Genomic DNA, 19,319 nt, shown 5'->3' with positions numbered 1-19,319 from the left:
ATTACTCCAGATAGTTGGTTCCAGAGTTATTTGTTCAAACACAGTATATTCCTATCAAGACTGATAATCTGACAAATCATAGTAAATTTTGCAAATATATACTAGCTTTTATTCAGAGTAAACCTCTGGGATCTTGTAGCAGAAGAGGTATATTTGTATCAGGAGAGAAAAAAAAAGTGGATGAAAGCAACCTCCTGCTTACCATAGCAGGGAGAAGTTGTGCTTCTTGTGCTCACCTTCAGATTATTCCATGGCTGAATCATTAAAGAGTTTGCAATGAGTTCTACCACCTACATTTCAGGTGTTCTCCTACAAAACATACAAGTATATTTTACCTATAATTATCAGATGAGAACCTACAAGGAATAGGGAGAGTAAGTAAGAGGTTGTTATGAGGATCACAGGAAAATGCTCGGGCTGTGCTGCACCTGGAGACAGAGTCTGGGACACGTCAGGGATCATAATGAAAGACCTCAGAAGAGCACAGAAGACACCCAGAGTTGGATGTGTGCTCGTGAAGAAGTCTTTTCTCTTAGTTTTGCTCACTGACTCTCTTCCCAGCAATTCACTCTGCATTCTGATTGAATTAAGTAAGGAGGTGCTGGGGGAAGTGCTCTTGGCTAACTTCAGAGCACAGCCAGGCTCATTAAAACCAGCACATTTGCTGCAGTGTGTGCAGCACTTCCTCTAGGTTTTAAGACTGTTTAAGTAAGTGAAATTCTGAGCAGAAAGAATACATTTTAATTTACTTTTTAGTGCCCCCTGTTATAAGTATTCAATGTCATACTGATTTTTAATTTTTATTTTTTTTATTACTATATGGAGCATAAAAATGCATGAATGCAGTACCTTAATAAAAATGAACACATCCTTCTAGAAGCCTGAAGCTGCTAAGTACACAGGACAGGTTCATTAGCACAATTTTGGAGCATGAAGAGAAAGGGAACTGAGAACCCAAGATTCGCCAACATCAACACAAAATCGCTGGGCTTTTTAACAAAGTTTTGTCCCACTTCCTACTGCTGTCTCCCAGGAAAACTGTGGAGAGCAGAGCCCACGAGCTGCAAAGTGGGTTGTAGAGGTAAGCCTAGATTTAGACCCTTAAATCATCCACCAGCAGTTTGGTTTGGGGTAGTGGTATGTAGGATTAGCATACAAATAACCACCCTTTCTGTCAGAGAGAAACAGGGCAAGGTTGTTACAGGTGTCAAAACTTTGACTGACATCCTAGGAACGGCAGCAAGGTGCTTGGCCAGGAGCAGAGCTGTGGGTTTGAGGTTTTCCTGGACCAGGGGGCCAGGGAGGGATGTCGTGCTGTGGGTTGTGGTAATTGCTGCACAGCACAGAGCACACAAAAAACAAGGACACAGCAATTCAAAATGGGTTTGCCAGCAAAACCATTCCAATTTTAAATATTTGGCTTCACCAAGGCATGTTTCTAAATTAATAGGCCCCTATACCTTTCAATAGGATTATTAAGGGTACATCAAGTCAAGCGTGTAGTATGCATTTGTAGGATTAGATTTAATGTTGCTTTGGTATAAAGTGTTCTTAAATGTATCAGATTACAGATTAAATAAGGAAGCCAGCAAAAACTAGTGCAGAGCAGCCTGTTATTGAGACTGTCCTCCCACTTCTTTGACACTTTGTATAAGCCAGACAGACACATTAGGCTTATAAAGACATATTTGAAAAGTTTTGGGGATTTTTTTGTAAATCCAAATCTCAAGTCCTAGAAACTTCTGAATTCTGTGTAAAATTTGCTTAACACAAATTAGAAAGGGAGAAATGAAGTTTGTTTCGTTATGAGAAAATGAGATTTTAAATTTTCTGTTGTCTTAAACAAAAAACCCTAATTTTTAATGTAAATTTTGAGAAAAACTATTAGCTCTGAAAGGTCCTGGCTTCAGAAAAGAACGAGATTAATGTAGAAGCAACCATAGTGACAAAAGATGAGTAATAAGACAGTAATTCACACTGATTGTAATTGTTATTACCATCCCTAATCTGCAGCCTGTCACTCAAACTATTGCTACCTAGAAATCCTTCCTTAAAATTTATCTAAAAGACAAAACCAAATTCAACAATTGTTACTGAAACTATCCTTAGAAGGTGATTAACAGTAATGTTGATATATAATGATCTGTTTCTTAGAATGGACGCATTTACAGATGGGATTAATTATTAAATCTGTATTTACTCTCTGAATTTTCTCTAATATATATTTCTCTTTAAAGTATTTGCAAGGAAATAATATTATGACCTAAAAATAACATTTCTTTTGTCCCATGGTGGAAAAATAATGCTGTTCAATGTGGGGTTACAATATCATAAATAGCATCCACTAAGCTAAAACATGAGAGACTGTATATGCTGATATTTATGGTTTGGAAGCTTGTCTTGAACAAAAATCAAGTTAGATTCTCAAGCATTTTGAACACTTTAAGGGGACATTTACTACCTGATGTAGTATAGTGTCTTCTTAATTAGTCCAATATACCATTGCTTACAGTATGTCCAAATGTATAATTTGGCTTATTCTCACCACCCCAAATGTAGAAAAGATACAACAAAATCCCTGATGTTCTCTGCTCTTCCCTGCACCTCCAAAATAATTTTATCTTTGTGTGTTGAGCAAGTATTCCTTTTGTCTGCTATGTGCCAACAGAAGATATTTTTGCAAAAGAAAAGATGAAAGCTTAAATTCCACTACTGCAGAATGCCACTTCAGTCAAAACCTGCAGGAGGATTTCCCAAGGAACATCATTCCAGAGCTGAACGTGCTCTACTCTTCATAAAAAGCAGTCATTTTCTGCTTGTGAAAAGTTGCCCTGCACTGTGTTTTGTTACAAAACAGATAAACAGGGTTCACTCTAATCCCAAAGGAAAATATTTTGCAGTTAATAGTTGGGAAAAATAGGTGCTAAACGCTCTCCAGTTGCTGGTAGCTGCAGTTCTGATGTCAAGTGGGGAGAGGGACTGGATTGTGAATTGGCTGTGCTGGCACTCCATCACAGCATTTTAACACATGCTTAAATTAAGGTTGCAACTAACCCTGCCGATTGCCACGGGGTTGTCAAGATGCTCAGTTCTTAGGATTCATTTAAAGTCAGTCTTAACTGATTTTAGGGGACCACAATCGTCTTTCAAGTGCCCAGATAGGATGGTATGCAGAATTCCACCATGATTTCTGCCTAAAGATACGTGTAAGTATCATACCAAGCAGATATGCAGAGAGGACATAGCATGGAGAGCTTGTGAGGTATCTGAGCTGTATATTGTTTCATTTTGATACGTGGCTTGCTAAAGAACAAATTGGGCTGAACTACTGCTTCTGCTGTTTGAGTGATTTATATATAAAACGATAATTTGATAGATTCACACATACAGCTAAAAAAGCTGCACATTTCTAGAGATGACTTAAACAGCCTTTTTACTATTTTAAATTATGAATCTACTGATATCCAAAGCCATTTTTAAATGTACCAATCAGATACAATGAGACTCAAGTGTTGAAAGGCCCATTGATTCAGGATAGGCAAGAAGCAGCCTCAGGAAGGTGTAAAATAACAGTACCAGAATTACATTACAGGGAAGGAGGTGTAAAACATGTAAAGCTTTTTGAGACAGTAGACTCATTGCTTTAGATATTTGTGTCCAAAAAACTTAGAAAGTTCAAGCATATTTTGACCAGAAAAAAAAAAAAAGGCATTTAACTATTACTTAGGTTTATTTAAAAGGTCATCCATTACCATACTAAGAAATCCACTGGGAAGTTATCCATCAAAAAAACAATGTATTTCATAAGGTATTCCCAAAATATGGATTCTTAAGGATGGTGATTGTTAAGACCAATTTCATTTTAGAAAACATTTGAGTATTCCATACTGTGTATTTTGATTTCAAAATCCACCCTCAGTAAATTGAAATTCAGTGAGAAATCAAAAGAGAAAACAATTTCTGAAGGCAGGAGGGCTGAAAAAACGTGTAACAGTGTTATCCATTTTGATTGTTAAATGTTATTCAAACATTCACATTAAAAAGGAATGCTATATGCTTTCTGGAAGACTTGAAGCAACTATCAAGTAACAAATTCAGTAACAGACCTTTGCTTTTAATTACATAGTAAAGACTTCGGAGTTATTTTTCAGTTTTGGGTAAAATATTCCGCAAAATTAACTGAATTTCAAAAAAATTAAACTTTAAAAAACCACAAACAAACAGAAAAACCCAAACCAAATATGTAGCAGAAATCAGAACTTTTAAAAGCACCTCTGTGCTAGGCAATTAGTACCAGTTATTCTTCTACTACATTATACATAGGTGCTTTGTTTCACGTATGCTTCTGGTCAAAAATGCAGGCAGTATCCAATTAAACCTTGGATATCAAATCACATGTCAAAATGTAGTTGATAATATTTATTCCTGAAGTAAATAACTTTAATATGGGTATTATTTTAAACATATTTCATAAAAGCACTAGTCACAAAATCACTTCTGAGAAAAAAAATTAGCAATGAAGGAAACAACAAAGTTGCATTTCTTTTAAAAGAGATTACAGAAAATACTAAGCAGACCTATAGAACTGTGTTCTTTCACCAAGAATGTTATCCCATCCTCTGGCACTGCAGAATTACTTAGGCTCCCCAAAATCACTGCTTTTATTAAGCTTCATTGAGCTGCTATGTGTTGGTAAAACCTTTGTAGTAAAATAATTTTCCATCAAAATACACCACACTGTAGTACTGTAATGAAGAGCTGTAGGACAGGCTTTAAGAGGCACTGTACTTTCATCTGAAAAGTCTCCTGAAATTCTTTGAACGTTTCCAGGGGATTAATGAGGTATTTTGACAACACACGAGAAACGTCTGGTTTTCAAGACGCCTTATAAGAGGGAAGATTCACATTCTTGGAAATTAAACTGTGTATTTTAAGCCACTAAGAATAACACAATTATTAAAAATTTGGCAGCTCTGAAGAAAAATACCAGCAGATACAGGGAAACACATGGAACCACTGAAGAGCGTCAAACTTGAGTACACACATTTCACAGCATTTCAACATGACTTAAACACCAATTTTAACAGCTTAATTGAATGTTTCTTATTAAAAGCTATCACAGATAAACTAAAATAAGAACAAGCCAAACTAGCCAGAGTGTAACTAAATCAAAAGCATTACTCTTTGCAAGTTGGGTGGATTAACTGTGCATCACTCTCCTCATCCTTTCAACAGCTGTTACGGTGTTTGGAGGTTTTCAAAACCTTTGGCAATTAGTGGAAGAAAGCATTCTTGCCTTTTTTTTCCTGCCCCCCAAGACATACTAAGTGATACAATTTATGTAAATTTAGAAGAACGTTCATCGCACACAGCAAAATTAGAACAAATAAATTGCTGTGCCTACTTTTTCTATATATATATGTTTTAAAATATTTGTGGGGCATATTCCTGCAAACTAGATGCCCCTTGAATATTTCAAGGCACTGCAACAAGGATATTAGTGTATTAATAAGGGTTCAGTTCTAAAAAGCTTTAGAGAAGAAAGTGGAGCTCTCAAGCCTCACTTCCATAAATACCTCAATATTCCTGAAAACTTTGAGTGCTTAAATCTTTAAAGGTCTACCCTTATTTAATCAAATTGGGGAAGAAGCATACTGAGGTGGCATTTTGAAAACACTATGTAACCCACTACCTATGAAAATATCCATACAGAGTATTTATATGTACATGTAAGAAATCTGATATCTTAGGTGTTTACAACACTTCCCGTGATACGAGAGAGGAATGGGATCTGCTAATCGGCGCCAGGCCTCAAGACATTTTAAGTCTCTCCAAGTACTCTTACACAATAATTTTTTTGAATAATAATTGCCTCTAGAGAGCAAGCAGTTGTACAGGAAAAAGTTGTGTCCTAAACTCTACTCTTTTCAGTCTAGCCTTTCAAAAGCTAAATATTTTACGGAGGCGGCATCTTTATAACGCTTATGGTCGAATGCTTTACTTTTTGGAGTCATGTCTCATCATTCACAAAATCTCATTCAATATCCAGTTTTAAAAACTTGGCTTTTCTAAGGTTTTTCAAGCATTCCCATCAGTGAGTAGGGAAGAGGGAAAAAAACAATCCACAACAACCAACATGATCTGTCCCTTCACTGATGTCCTCATTTTTATAGCTGTTCAACTGTACTTTTAAAGTCTGCAGTATATTTACAAACAAAATCAATACCAAGGCTGGGGGGGGGAGAGGGGTAACCTTTTGTGTCATCATCTTCCCCATCCTCATGGGGTCTAGATGTGTTTAAGGGCAAAAATTCCACCCCAATATATTAGTTTTGTTAATCCTTTGCCTATGATCTTGCGTGCCTGGCTAGGGAAATTATGCAAAAAGTAATAAAAGTTCTAATTCAATTTCCATGTTGAGAGAGGGATTTGGAAAAAAAAATAAAAAAATCAGAAGCCATATTCTTTGTGTTTACTAAGAGATATGCACTCCAACGTTTAGTGTCATGGAGCTGGAGTTAAAACCAGAAACGGCGAAGATAATTTAGCTGCATGAATGCCTGCTCTTCAGTAAAATGCTGCCAAAATTAAATAGGAATGAAACAGCACTTTGTAGTCATTGGTCGCTCAGCGGGGTTTGCGTAGTTAAAAACCTAAGTGAAAAGGGTGATTGACCTACATTGCAACTAGCTTAGCACAGCTGTACTTTCATATTTTTGCTGCATCCGAGGAAGCTCATTATTTAATACAACCGAGTTACGTGTAATTGTCGGGCTTTCATTTTACACTTCCAGGGGCCAGATATTAATCTGGAACGTGCAGCAGGCACTGCCGTGCATCTGGAGACATCCACGGCCGCCCATGTGCGGGCGAGGCTGAGAGACAGGATTTGCACGCGGTCGCACCTGAAATTAGGAGGCTGCCCAGGGGTAGGAGGACCTCCACAAATATGCAGAAATCAAACGAGCAGATGGAACAGAGAGCAAATCCCTTGGCACCCCAAAGGCAAAGGCTCCACTGTTTCCCTATTGTTTTGAGCAGGAGCAGCCCCAGAATGCGCAACCAAAGCACATTTCACACAACTCATACCTGCGGTTTAAATAAGTAATAACATTCCAGTTAACAACCAGTTTGACATGTTAACAGCCCAAGGGCTGTTAACATAATGACTGGTCATTAATGGCAGTAATGACAGATTTCAAAGGGAATATTGTGCTTGTAAATGGACACGCTGCCAGTCAGAGGAGAGGACTGAGCAGGATAGGCTGATACATTAAGATGTCACCATACAGCTCTGGAGGGAAAAAGGGGGGAAAAAAAAGTTCTTGCATATTTCACTTACTGTAAATGGACTTGAAATATTGGCGTAAACCTAAGTTCCTTAAATTAAGTCTTCACTTTCTAACCCAAGAGTGTATAAGCAGAAGACAGAAGCCTGCAGGGGAATTATACTCTGCATATCATTTTCACCGAGTGTGTTACTTCTAACATTGAGCCCTTTCTTTACTCAAGTCAGTTCTCATCCTCGTTAACAAAATGGAGTTCATTTCTGCTGCAGCCACCCTAATACCCTTGGTGTCCTACGCCACCACTGAAACCACTGGAGTGCCTCACATGAATCAGATTCCAGGGTAAAGCCTCTCACACCCAAAGCATCTTCCAAGCTCGTTACCTCATTAAAGATTCCTTCCATCCCCTCAGTCCCTCCCAATCCAGAGAAAAAGATTTTAATATAGTATAATTAACTAATTTTACCAAAGGAGAGAGCTAAAGCAAAGCGAGTTTTGAAGTTCTGAAGATACGGAGTATTTATAAGAAGCTCAAAGTGGGTACCTCAGGGCTCAACTGCAGCACAAGTGCGTGCATCAGGGCTGAGGGAGGGTTTAGTTTTTTTGGCAGGCATCTCTAAATGAAAGATACTGGAAGTATTTTTGCAAGGCAGGAAAAGACGCAATCGCACAGTTTATGAATTTAAACATGAATGTTAAAGCACCCAAACTGGCTACATTATTGCTTGTAGCATCTGTAGAATGGCTCTCTTATTGAAAGGCATAATGAACACTGAGAGACAAGTTAATAAGCAATTTTACTCTTTATAGTATTGTTCAAGCCCCATATCCTCTAGAGGGCACCACATAAATTAATAGGAAGCCAGAACTGTTTTATACGTAGCAAAGATTCCCTTTATGGTTAAAAAGAAAAAAAAAAACAACAAAAAACTAAGAGGATAGTATGAAACCATAATCAAGCCCTAATCTGATCATTAGTACAATGCAATTTGTTCCTTAAATTTATATCAAGTGTGTTGCTAAATATGAAAGCTTATTTGACTACAAAGCTAGAGAAAATTTAACTAGTTTCTACATTAGCATTAAAAAGATCATTTTTATAGGTTCACTGCATAACTAAGTAGATAAGATGCAATGAGGCAAATGACTATCTGCAATTACCTTAAGTGCATCAGTTTGAAGTTTAGTGTAAATACCTAGTTTAAATCTATGCACTCAAAAGTATTACTAAAAAAAAAAAAGTTTGTGACAAAAGAGCTTCGTTAAGACTCGATAAATCAAGAGACAAAAACCAGGAACATCTTAAAACCGACTACAGAATTTCTTATGTATCCTGGTTTCACTGGTACAAAATGAAAGGTGTTGTTTATGAAGAAATGACTGAAAAACCAGTCTTGAATGTGGTCATGACAGATAAAAAAATACAGTCTCCTTTCTCTGAATTGCTTAGCATGAATTTTAACAATCTATTAGCAAAATATTTACTCCTGTAAAACGTTCGAAGACCAGAGACCAACAGTGTGTATACGTGCATCTGTGTTGGGGAAATGCTTTGCTCATATCTCTACTACTAGATAATTTTGGTTTTGACTGTAAACATTTGATTTTAAAACATTAGATCAGCTGCACTAGCACTTGGGAGATTCAGTAAGTTCAAAGTCTCCAGTAAATTTGGAACTCAGATCAAACAGCCAGAGCAGAGTTTTCTCGCTCCTGCAGGCGTTTGTTGTATAAGGATTCTTAAAATGAGTTTTAAAAATTGGGATGCTACTTCCCCCCTGCCCCAGAAAGCTGTTCCAACCCTTCTCTATACACGTTCACTTTAAGATCACAAGGGACCCAGGTTCACATATAACAATTCCCTTCTGTTCCCAACAGTTTTTAAAAGTGGGGTTTTATTACCTACTACTTTGGCAGCTTTAACACAATGGCCTTAAGATGCAGACTCTACACTAAATTCTCTGCACTCTGTTGTGGGTTCGGTTCAGAGCTTTAAGAGGTAGAAGAGTACTTTTTCCACTAAGCAATCTAAGCCCATGTCTGAAGAAGATGATCTGCCCTTGCAGCCCCAGCTCAACAAATGCACAGTACGTTTGTGAAGGTTTTTGTTCCACTCTAGACAAAAAGAGATCGTTACCGTGGACAACCAGAGTACCAACAGTTAATGCTTTAGTCTTGATTCCTGTTCCAACCTACCCATGCTGTAGAATTTGGGAACTGATCAGTGTGTGGGAACCTTCTATTTGGTACCTGTACTTAAGCTGAACTTGTAAGTTAACACGTTCAAAAAGAATTTTAATTTTTCCCCAATGTATTACTGACTTCAACGTCCCTTTAAAAGGAAAAGGTTTCTCTAAAGGGGCAGGGGAAATATTCCCAGAAGTTCACCTTAGCCTGGAGCAGCTAGTCTCATTAGTCCCCCTCTACAGGGAATGGAGGAAAGGTACTACTATGGGAAATAGGTGCTCAGAATCACCCCAGAGGAGCCTTTTCTCTCTATTTACTGTTGAGAGCCCAGGGAGACTAAACTTGCTGATTAAACTTGGCTCCTGCAAAGTAGCCCTATTTATTGACATGCGCCCTGCAGATAAACTAACCTGGTGCTTATCATCAGTACTTTGCTATGAGTTATTCCTCAGATACTTTTGAGGATGTGGGTCCACAAGCAAACAAGGCGACAGAAAATCAGGTGACAATTTGCTGCCTCTAACAAGTGGCAACAGGTCAGCCAGCATCCCACCCAGGACATGAAGTTAAGTTAAATGAGCAGAGTGGATTGGAGCTTACTAGACACATGATTTTTAAGCACAGGGAAGATAGTTGGTCATCTTGGTCCAGCTGCTAACAGCTGAAGGGCAACGTTCAAAAAAGCTTGAGAGCCACAAATGAAACCCCTTTGCAAACGAAGCGAAGACAGGTGAAACACTCCTCACTGACAGAGTTCAAACCCTGCACTGAAGGTGGGTGAAAACCACGCATGTGGTTTCAGGTTGATATACCTGGCCACCACCGTGCTGCCAGGAGGAGGAGGAGGAGACCACTGTCTCCCCAGGAGCACAGTGCTGTGGGAATCATGGAGGGATTTACTCTCTTCTGCACGAGAGCACAAGACACCAGTACCGGCATCAGAAACCTGGCAGCCTCTGGCACAACCTAGTTACACGTGCTTTCTGATTCAGATTTTAATTTTGTCTCCGTGTTTCAGTATTTGTTTCCTCATCCTCCACACATACTCCAGCTTTGCAGCCCTCGAGCGCCGCTTATGCAACACCAGCTACGTAGGAAGGACTGAACAGATTTTCCAAGTTTGCCGGTGAACGGAAGAAGGACGTGACCTACCTCAGATAGTCTCTGCGACAAAGGATAAGGTTGGCTTTGGTGTACAAGGTAGAGCCCACCTCCCCCAGGCGACAGTCACAGCAGGCACATTTCAGGCAGTCCTCATGCCAATATTTGTCCAGGGCCTTTAGAAGATATCGGTCTTTAATCTTACGGTTGCAGCCAGCACAACCTTTCGGCTTGGTGTCTGGCTGGACTGAGAGCATTTGTATACCTGAAACACAATAAGACAAGGGTGAAAACAGATATTCTCTGAAGAAGAAAAACTCTTGCCCTTTTCTTCCTCCATCTCGCTGCTCCCCCTACACCCCCTTCATTTAAAAGGCAACGGCGTAGATAGGATAAAATAACATAGACAGTCCACAGTAAGCTGGAAAAAATGCTAAGATAAATTTGAGAGCAGAAACTTCCATTACTCTAAGTTCCACAGCTTCTCTTTAACACCTCATTTACCTGGTCTCTTTGCTGAAAAGAAATAAGATTAAAAAAATTAAAATGAAATATTAAAAAAGTTCAGTTGAAAAGTCATCCACTTTCAGCCCAAGTATCCAATATGTAACAACACAAAATTCAAATAAACAGCACATCTATGATAGCAAACACAGCTAAATCCACATATTTGGACTTATTTTCACTATCTTTATAAATATAAAAACACTCCAGATTCTAAAGAAGAAAAGACTGAAGCTTTTAGAGGCACAGGGACAGAGTTTCGGGGAGGTTTGACATAGAAATTTTGATGCTGGTGGGGGGATGTTTTATTTTTTTAAGATTTCAAGTCTTATTAGAAACATTAACGAAGTGATGAGATTTCCAGACACTTCAGTAGCAGCATTGTATTTACAACTTGCAGTGTAAAGACCTTCTGAAAAATCTGATTTTAAATAACCTGCATGAAGTCGGAGAGTTTCTAGTTCGTCAAGAAAAAAAAATTAAAAATAATAATAATTAAAAAACCAGCAAAACCAAGCAAATAAATAAACCCCAAAAATTCCCAAGCAAAAAAACCCACTATTCCACTTTCCAATCCCAATTTTAGCCAACAGCTGGTTTGGGACAGGGGGTACAGTAGTGTCCATTAAGTATATATACATCTTTTGATGTAATAGCAGAGAGCATTTAAAAAAAAAATTCAAACACCCGAAACATTGTTCAATAGACAGAACTGGTAAAAGTGAAACACAGTTAGTTGAGCTGTGTTACTCAGAGCAACACAGCCAGCTTCTAGGGATCTATTCAAAAATCAATTGCCCTCAGTTTTACAGCAAATGGGGAGAGGTCACTGCCCCAAAGTGCTTACAGACTGGTCTTTCCCGGTTAGTTGCATGAACTCCCATCCCATTGCACTCAGAGCAATTCTCTGAAAGTTACTTCTTAGAATAAGCAAAATCATAGCCCTGTGGATATTTTATTGGACATAAAACAGGCACCTGAGAGAAGGGAAGAACCGACAAGCTGTTTGAGTATTAGGTTATCTCACTGTTTTAAAGCCAGAGACGTAACTTAAAAAAGATACTGTTCAGTAGCATGTATCTGAATATTAGTCAGAATTTGTCAAGACTGGGGAACAAATGCTGTTGCCAACAAGCAAATCCTACTCCATCATTCAGAGTATGGAACCCCGTTATCATGCAGAGACTGGGAAAAGTCAAATAAAGTCTCATAACAAAGAAAAGCAAATTCAAGAGCTCCTCATCAAGAATGCTCTACTACCTACTGTTAAGAAAGGTTTACAGTCCCAGCTCCTGTCAGCAGACCTTGACTGGTGCTGTAACACACCACTACAGACAGGCAGGCTCAGGGAGCTAGAACAGGAACAACTTGGGGTTTGGGTTTTGTTTCGTTTGCTTGCTTTTTTTAAAAGCTCTCCTAGGAAAAAAACCCACAAAAGCCAGCGCAACCTTCGTGGCAATGGTAGAGTGTGCCTTTGTGGATATTAACGCTTCAAAGACAAGAGGCTAAATGCTGTGCCAGCTGAGGCATCCCAGGGATCTCCACACGGGCATGCACAGAACACAGGGAATCCATGTGGACCGCAGCCACTCTAGAGCCCGTTAAGTGACTTTCCAGCATTCCCAAGCTGAACTCCTAAGTTCCACCTGCAAAGCTGATCACTGAATTAAAACCAGTGATTCTTATTGCAACCTGCAAGCACAGCAGCCTCGCTCCCCTCTTTGCAGTGCCATCTATTACACATCTTGGAGCGACACACAGATCTGTTGGATTCGCTGTTGGGTTGTGTCAGACAGTTCTGTGAATGGGAAGCCAAAGTACCGTGGCAGTGCTGCTGCATAACATCTAAAGCTCGTGACAAAAGTGTAAGGTCTGTATTTTTCTATCCAGAAGCATAAAAATGGTCATTGCTGCCTTCCCACTACTCCCCAGCTGACGCTGCTGTCACAGCTCCTACACCACTCACAGACTCCCAAAATCTGTTTTTTCAGTCGCAAGGGGGAGGATGAGATCCAGTGACCTGCACAGGACTCCACTGAGAGTCTGTGGCAAATCTGGGAACGAATTCACACATCTCCTCTTGAGAAAGCACCATGAAACAAAGGCTGAGCCTTTACTGTATTTTCAGCTGACAGCTGACTCCCCTTAATCCAGGGTACATACATAAAGCAACAAAATAACATGACTGCAAATGACTAAAAGCAATGAAAACATCAGAGACTTTTGGTAAGAAACCTAAATTAGACTGTAAAGAGAAATCTTGCTGAAACTCTAATATCATCACCTGGTCAAAAAGCCTTAATCTGCAGTGTTGCTTATCACAGTAATGTATATCCACAACAACAGGCTTATCCCCAGTCCCTCTCTTTGGCCATGTAAAGGACAAAGGCATAAAATCAGCCACAATTTCTATAAACTTCTTGGAACTCTGTAAAAAAGTTCAGAAGCATGAAGGGCTGTTCTAGGACTTTAATCTTTAGCTCGAGGGAAACCAGAATAAACTAGGAGTTAACACAGTTAAAGGCTTTAAAGAAAAAATCTTAATGTAAAAATTTTGTTGCCTGATAAGGAAGCGGGTTAGAGAGTGGAGGCTGACAGTCTCTGATCCAGGCTGATCTGTCCTGCACTGTCTGAAGGGAACAAGATGCCACAGAAACACAGCCAAACAAGTGAATATCTGAGCAGATTGCAGTAATCAAGCCTGATAATTCCCAAGGTATACGCTGCAAACATGAGGTTATTGTATTACAAAGAAAACTGCAGCTTGCATATACCCTTGCACAGCTTTTGAGATATTTGCTACATGAGGAAAGTAGACAGAGCCTTGTCATTCACGTTGGTCAGCCCAAATCTTTCTTGTAGAGACAAGTGGAAAAGGGCAGACACCCCATGGAAGTAATGTTTGCCATCCTGCATGTCTGTTTTCCTGAGGCAGAGAGAGAAGGTGGTGCTGACATCCCACTGGTAGCATCTTCAGATTAGGGATTCAATCTGCAGCAGCTTTTGGAGGGAAGGAATGCTTTTCTCCTCTGATAGATCTGATCTTTTTGCACTTTACTTGCAATGAAGCTGCTTCTATTTTAATGAAAGTTAAAAAAAAAATAAATCCCCGAACTACTGCTTCACCATAAAAAAAAAGTTACTCTTTTTTTGAAGTGCAGAAAGGTTCCAAACAAAATGAAGTCATGAAGTGCTTGACATATCTCCAAATTTGCAAAAGTCCTTTTCTTCACATGCCCTGTTTAAATCACTTAATTTTGATAACAGAACATTTTATTACATTTTTTTCTGTACTGTATGAACAGATCACCTCACACACCATCTCTCTTCCCTTTAACATTCCCATAAGATCTCCAATGCAGTTGCACTTTTCAGATATGCACTCGTGTATTTTTAGCTCTCTCTTAATTTGGCAATAAGAATACCTGCAGCTTTCTGTCAGCCAGCTTTTCACAGGTTGCCATTTAAGTACTCATTTATTTCTTAGGACACAGGAAGGACCCTTTCAGAGGCTGACAGCACCCAAAAAAACACTGAAACTGCTCCCTGCTGAAATATCAGGTAGCAGTACACAGTACTGCTGCCTGTTTGCCCTCCTCTCCCCCTCCCTCAGGAAAGCAGAGCTTATGGAGCACTTTCAAGACATCATACTACACCCAGGCTGTAAAAAAAAAAAAAAAAGAAACAAAAAAAAGAAAATCAAACCCAGCTTTCCCTTCAGTTCTGCAGAGTCCTACCAATGCTCTGCATCACAGAGCAGATCTGTTCTCAGAACAGAGAAATTTCAATGCCTAGTCTGTCACTGTCAAACAAACCCTTTTTATTTCACCCCAGTATGCTTTCAAGGGCTTCCTCTACCCTTCTCTCCATCCCCTCTCTTCCTCTACCTCCAGTCCCCAAGATACTGCACATAAACTGCAGAGCTGTGTCAGGAATAAGACTTCTTCATCCCCATCCAGCACCTTTAGGATTTTTGAAGGGAGAACTTAACAACCTGACTTGCAGGTTTTCAGGATTTCTTTCCATCTCTCCAAATAAGTTCGATGCAATGGACTCCCATCCCTGTTTATTGTTATTACAGTGTGTTGAAACATTGTCAATTGATTTGTAAGTATGATTTCATAATAAAGAGGAAAGGATAGGCTCCTGAAGAAAGGCAGAGGAACAAAAATCCGTTTCACTCAAATCATCACCCTTCTCAGAAATGAAAGGGAGTGAAGATTTGACATAATGAACCATATTTTGTCAGTGATTTAGAAGCATCTGTAAGCAGGATTAGTCCCTGATGGTGCCGAGTGTGGCACAAGACACACAGAACTCAGTTTCTGGTTTGCGGTACAGACGGGTTTGGGGAGGAAGAGTCAGATATCATTATGCACTGGATCACTTACAAACTTTTAAAGATCACTCTTCCCCCCTTTCTTGGAGGCATGCATGCAGTTCTACCAAAGACTGTACATACAGCAAGAAAGGGAAAACTTGCCTCTATTTAGAAAAATAATAAAATCAGTTTGCAGCAAATTTAGTATTGCTGCATCAGTCTCTAGAAGACAGCAAACTGACAGAAAACATGCAGTCAAGGAGAGAGTTAGAGGGCTAGTGAAGATAAAAAGAATACTTTTCTGATGCTTTCCCACTTTGTAGCTTCATTCTACAAGCATTCAGAGCGCCAGTAATTTAGGACAATACACACAGAGACTTAAAAGAAAAAAAGTAAAGGTTTCAGAAGCTAAGAAACATTTCAGAACTCGCATGTAGCACATCAGGAGTCGTAACTAGTTTCAGATTGGCATGTAAATTGTTCTGTGGAAAATTCTTATTGCCTCCGAGACCCTGCTATTCTGAGTTATTTGACAGTTTAAGGGAAATCATAATTAAAAAAAGAGACATAAATAATAGCCTGTGCAGTGTGGTGCACAGAAATAAGTGGAACCATTTCATTTAAACTCTGGTGAGCTTTTAATTGCCTGGATTGCATTGTGAACCAGCCTAACGGTTGATTGCCTCCATTATGCTCTCTTGTTCTGTGCCATTCATCCGCACAGTCTCAGCTTCTGTAGTTAACACAACAAAGTAACCGCAACTCCATAACACTCGGGGTTTTTTAAAAAAAATAAAAGTAAGGATTTTAGTACTTTGAATATAGTCTCTTCTGTATACTTTTCAGTTAATTTTCCATGATATATAACTAAACTTTCCCTCCTGCCCCTTCTTCTACAGAAGAATCTGCTTTTTGCTTTATTTTTTGATTTTTTTTCTTTTTTTTTTTAAATAAAGGACATGGATTGGGAAGGGGGAGATGGAAAAAAAAAGAAAAGAAAGGGGAAGAGGTTAGGCAAAAAATAAAAATGGGAATGCAGTCCCACAGCTGGGAGCAGTGATACAGATTAAAAGAATTTGGCCAACATGGCTAGTCGATTGCCAAGAGACACCAAACAAAAGATTTCTCTTCTTCTTTCCCCTTCTCTTTTTGAAAGCTAGATTGGGCCTAAAAGCTTGTTTCTCTCTGTTCACTGGCCCAGAGCATCCCTGCAGGCTGTAGCCCCCTAAGGGACAACACGGCAAATAGATGTACCCAGATCTCAGGGACCGGAGCTGCTTAGCTATGTTCCTACCCCTGGCGTGTCCCCCCATCTCTCTCCCCCAGCCAACCCCCCCCCCTCCTCCTTTTTTTAGAGCAGTGGTGCTGGGAACCAATTTGATTCTCTTTTTCTCCAATGCAGCTGCAAGGCTCAGAGATACTGACATTTTTCCACTCTTATCAGTTTAATTACAGTTACCATGGCAGCAAAGTGCTAGTGCTTGGCAAAGGCCAACAAGAGATTTGCAAGACTGAGTTCAATTTTGATGCAGCTCACATGCAAAATAAAAAAAAAATAAATAAGAAACATATACTCCACAACAAAGAATCCCTTTTTGGAGTTAGACGCTCAAGCCTTTTATGCCAATTCCTTCCCGAGCATCACAAGGATGGGGAGAGGGAGGTGTCGGGGAAAGCACGTCCCGATGTTTGTTGCACCGAGCAAAACGAATTGGTTTAAAGAGCGGTCCTACGGAGCTGTCCTAGGAAGAGGTATTTTGCGTCTCTTCAGAGCACACGCCGACACAGCCGCTCGCTACGGCAGCGCATTGAGGATGGAAAGGGAAGGAGGACCCCCCGCCTCCCCCCGGGAGCGCACCCGCTGCGCTCGCTGCGCGCCAGCGCCGGGGACCGCCGCCTTACCAAAACTTTTCTCCTTTTTCTGCATGAGTTGATTTACGGGCGCCTGGAGAGCTCCTTCTCATTGAAGCACCAAATCCCGGCAAAAGTAGCAAGTGCTTCCTCGGCTCGGGTCAAGTGAGCGGGAGCGCGGCGCGCCGCAGCGGGGGCGGGGGGCGGCGGGGATGGGGATGGGAATGGGAATGGGAATAGGGCGGGGGGGGGACGGACGGGGACGGCACACCCGGAGCCGCCGGCCCCGCACGGCGATGGCGAGCGACAAAGCCACATGCTCCCCTAACTCTGCCCGTAAGCCTATAATCCCAGCGGTCTCTTAGCTTTGTTGTAACAAATGGGTTTGATTAAACTGTCACATGCGGCGTTCGCATACCGTATCGCGCTCGGTGCGAAGGGAGAGCGGGGAGGGGGGGGGGGGAAAGAGGGGAAAAAAAAGAGGAATGCTCGCAGATAGAAGCGCTGCTTCATAACGCCAGCCTGCCTGCCCTTCCCTCCCGCCGGTCCGGGAGGCGGAGGATGCGTGAGCACGGACCCCGCGGCCGGAGCGCGTCCCCACCGCCCCCGGCCCGCTCCGCGCCCCCCGGGGCTCCCCGCCCCGCTCCTGCCTCCTCTCTGCCCAAAGGGTTAACCCTGCACCGAACCAGTTGCAAATTAAACTGCTGTACGGGGAGGCTTGTGGATTAAAGCCGGGGAGTGGGAAATTAACCGACTCCCTTGATAATTGAGAGCACGTTTCGAGAAGCTCTGGAAGAAGCAAGAATAATAATAACAATAATAACGGGGAGGGGGGTGGTGGTGGGGCTGCAATTCATTGTTAACTTTGACTGCTATTCCTCGAGACATACAGTCGGATGGGTTTCGCTCAGCATCCTCCGCTTGCATGTATTTCATGTCTCATCATAAAAATAATGAAGCCTCACATGATTTAAACAAAACAGTCTCAGCAGAGCTGCAGCTTGAGTGAAAGTTGCAGTGCAGAGATGTGTGTGTGTGTATTGCAGCCCCGGCTTATGACTCAGAGAGAGAGGGAGAGAGAGAGAGTGATGCAGACACACATACACAAATGACCCAAAGCTTATGTACACAGTTGCCTCACTTACCTTCTCAATTAAGCGATACAGGGGAGGCAGTTCAATAAGCACAGTGGCTGCTTTGTAGCTCTTCTCCTTGGAAAAGGTCAAAAAGAAGCATTGTTTGGGGAAAAAAATAAAGAGGGGGTGGGAGAGATGGGGAGGGAGATCGCTATTCTTTAAGTTTAAAATAATGAGGTCCTCAAGGATCCGCCAAGTAATTGTGTTGACCGCATCCGAGCTACAGGTGTCCTCCTTTTAGTATCTTGCAGTCCAAGGCTGTCTGTCTCCGTCCTGGCTGAAGACAACTTACCTAAAGCAGCGTGTGAGGAGCCGAGTTGAATGAAGTCAGGGCTTTATCAGCTGCAAAATGCAATCCCTTACCAGCCAGACATAATACAGCAAAAGAAAAGGTCACTCAGTTATTACTGAGCCAGCAGAGCCCAGACAGCTCTTGTGGAAGACCACAGAGAAGCAGCTCCCTTCCGATTTAAGGCTATTTACCTCTCTCCCCCTCCACCCACCCACCCACCCTGCCTCTCCCCCCTCCCCCCTCCCAACTCCCCCTTTCTCTCTCTCTCCCTCTCTCTCTCCCTCTCGCTTTCTCTCTCGTTCTGCAGCTCGCTCAAGTACAGCCGCCCTCGGAAAGTGCAAAGCAGCCAGGAGACAGATTGGGCTTTGTTGGTAATTTCCCATGGTGAAAATTTACAAGCCTGCAAGTGCAGTCAGCAAAACCACATGCATATGCTAGACACAAACACCAGGGACACACACACACGAACACACAAGTGACCTCTACTGAAGCGGCTCAGGATCACCTTCCCACAGAGTGCTCCAGAAGCAGACCCGAGGAAACAGGGGAACGTCGCTGCCCTCACCCCCCCCCCGCCATCACTCCTCCCAAAATACTTTGCTTAAACAAAACCATAAGTTGCCCACGCAAAAAAAAAA

The 19,319-nt window shown here is 41.1% G+C and overlaps 1 protein-coding gene across 9 annotated transcripts in view; it reads right to left on the bottom strand.

Moving 5' to 3' along the window:
• The window catches only part of LMO3 (LIM domain only 3), a 146,314-nt gene that overhangs the window by 42,760 nt on the left and 84,235 nt on the right, over positions 1-19,319 (bottom strand). For 2 of the 9 annotated variants that reach the window (XM_051784504.1, XM_051784502.1), the window contains exon 2: positions 10,629-10,842. In XM_051784504.1, the coding sequence (XP_051640464.1) occupies positions 10,629-10,834 (206 nt within the window). In that variant the 5' untranslated portion in view covers positions 10,835-10,842. Of the gene's footprint in view, positions 1-10,628; positions 10,843-17,304; positions 17,439-18,398; positions 18,881-19,161; positions 19,230-19,319 lie in introns of those variants that run through there. The other 7 variants (XM_051784498.1, XM_051784499.1, XM_051784500.1 and 4 more) reach the window with 7 other exon arrangements.

Source organism: Manacus candei, unplaced genomic scaffold, assembly GCF_025592945.1.
Source record: "Manacus candei isolate 608988 ecotype Guabito, Panama unplaced genomic scaffold, ASM2559294v1 h1tg000018l, whole genome shotgun sequence".
Classification (NCBI taxonomy): Eukaryota; Metazoa; Chordata; class Aves; order Passeriformes; family Pipridae; genus Manacus; species Manacus candei.
This window is presented reverse-complemented; position numbering and strand designations above follow the sequence as displayed.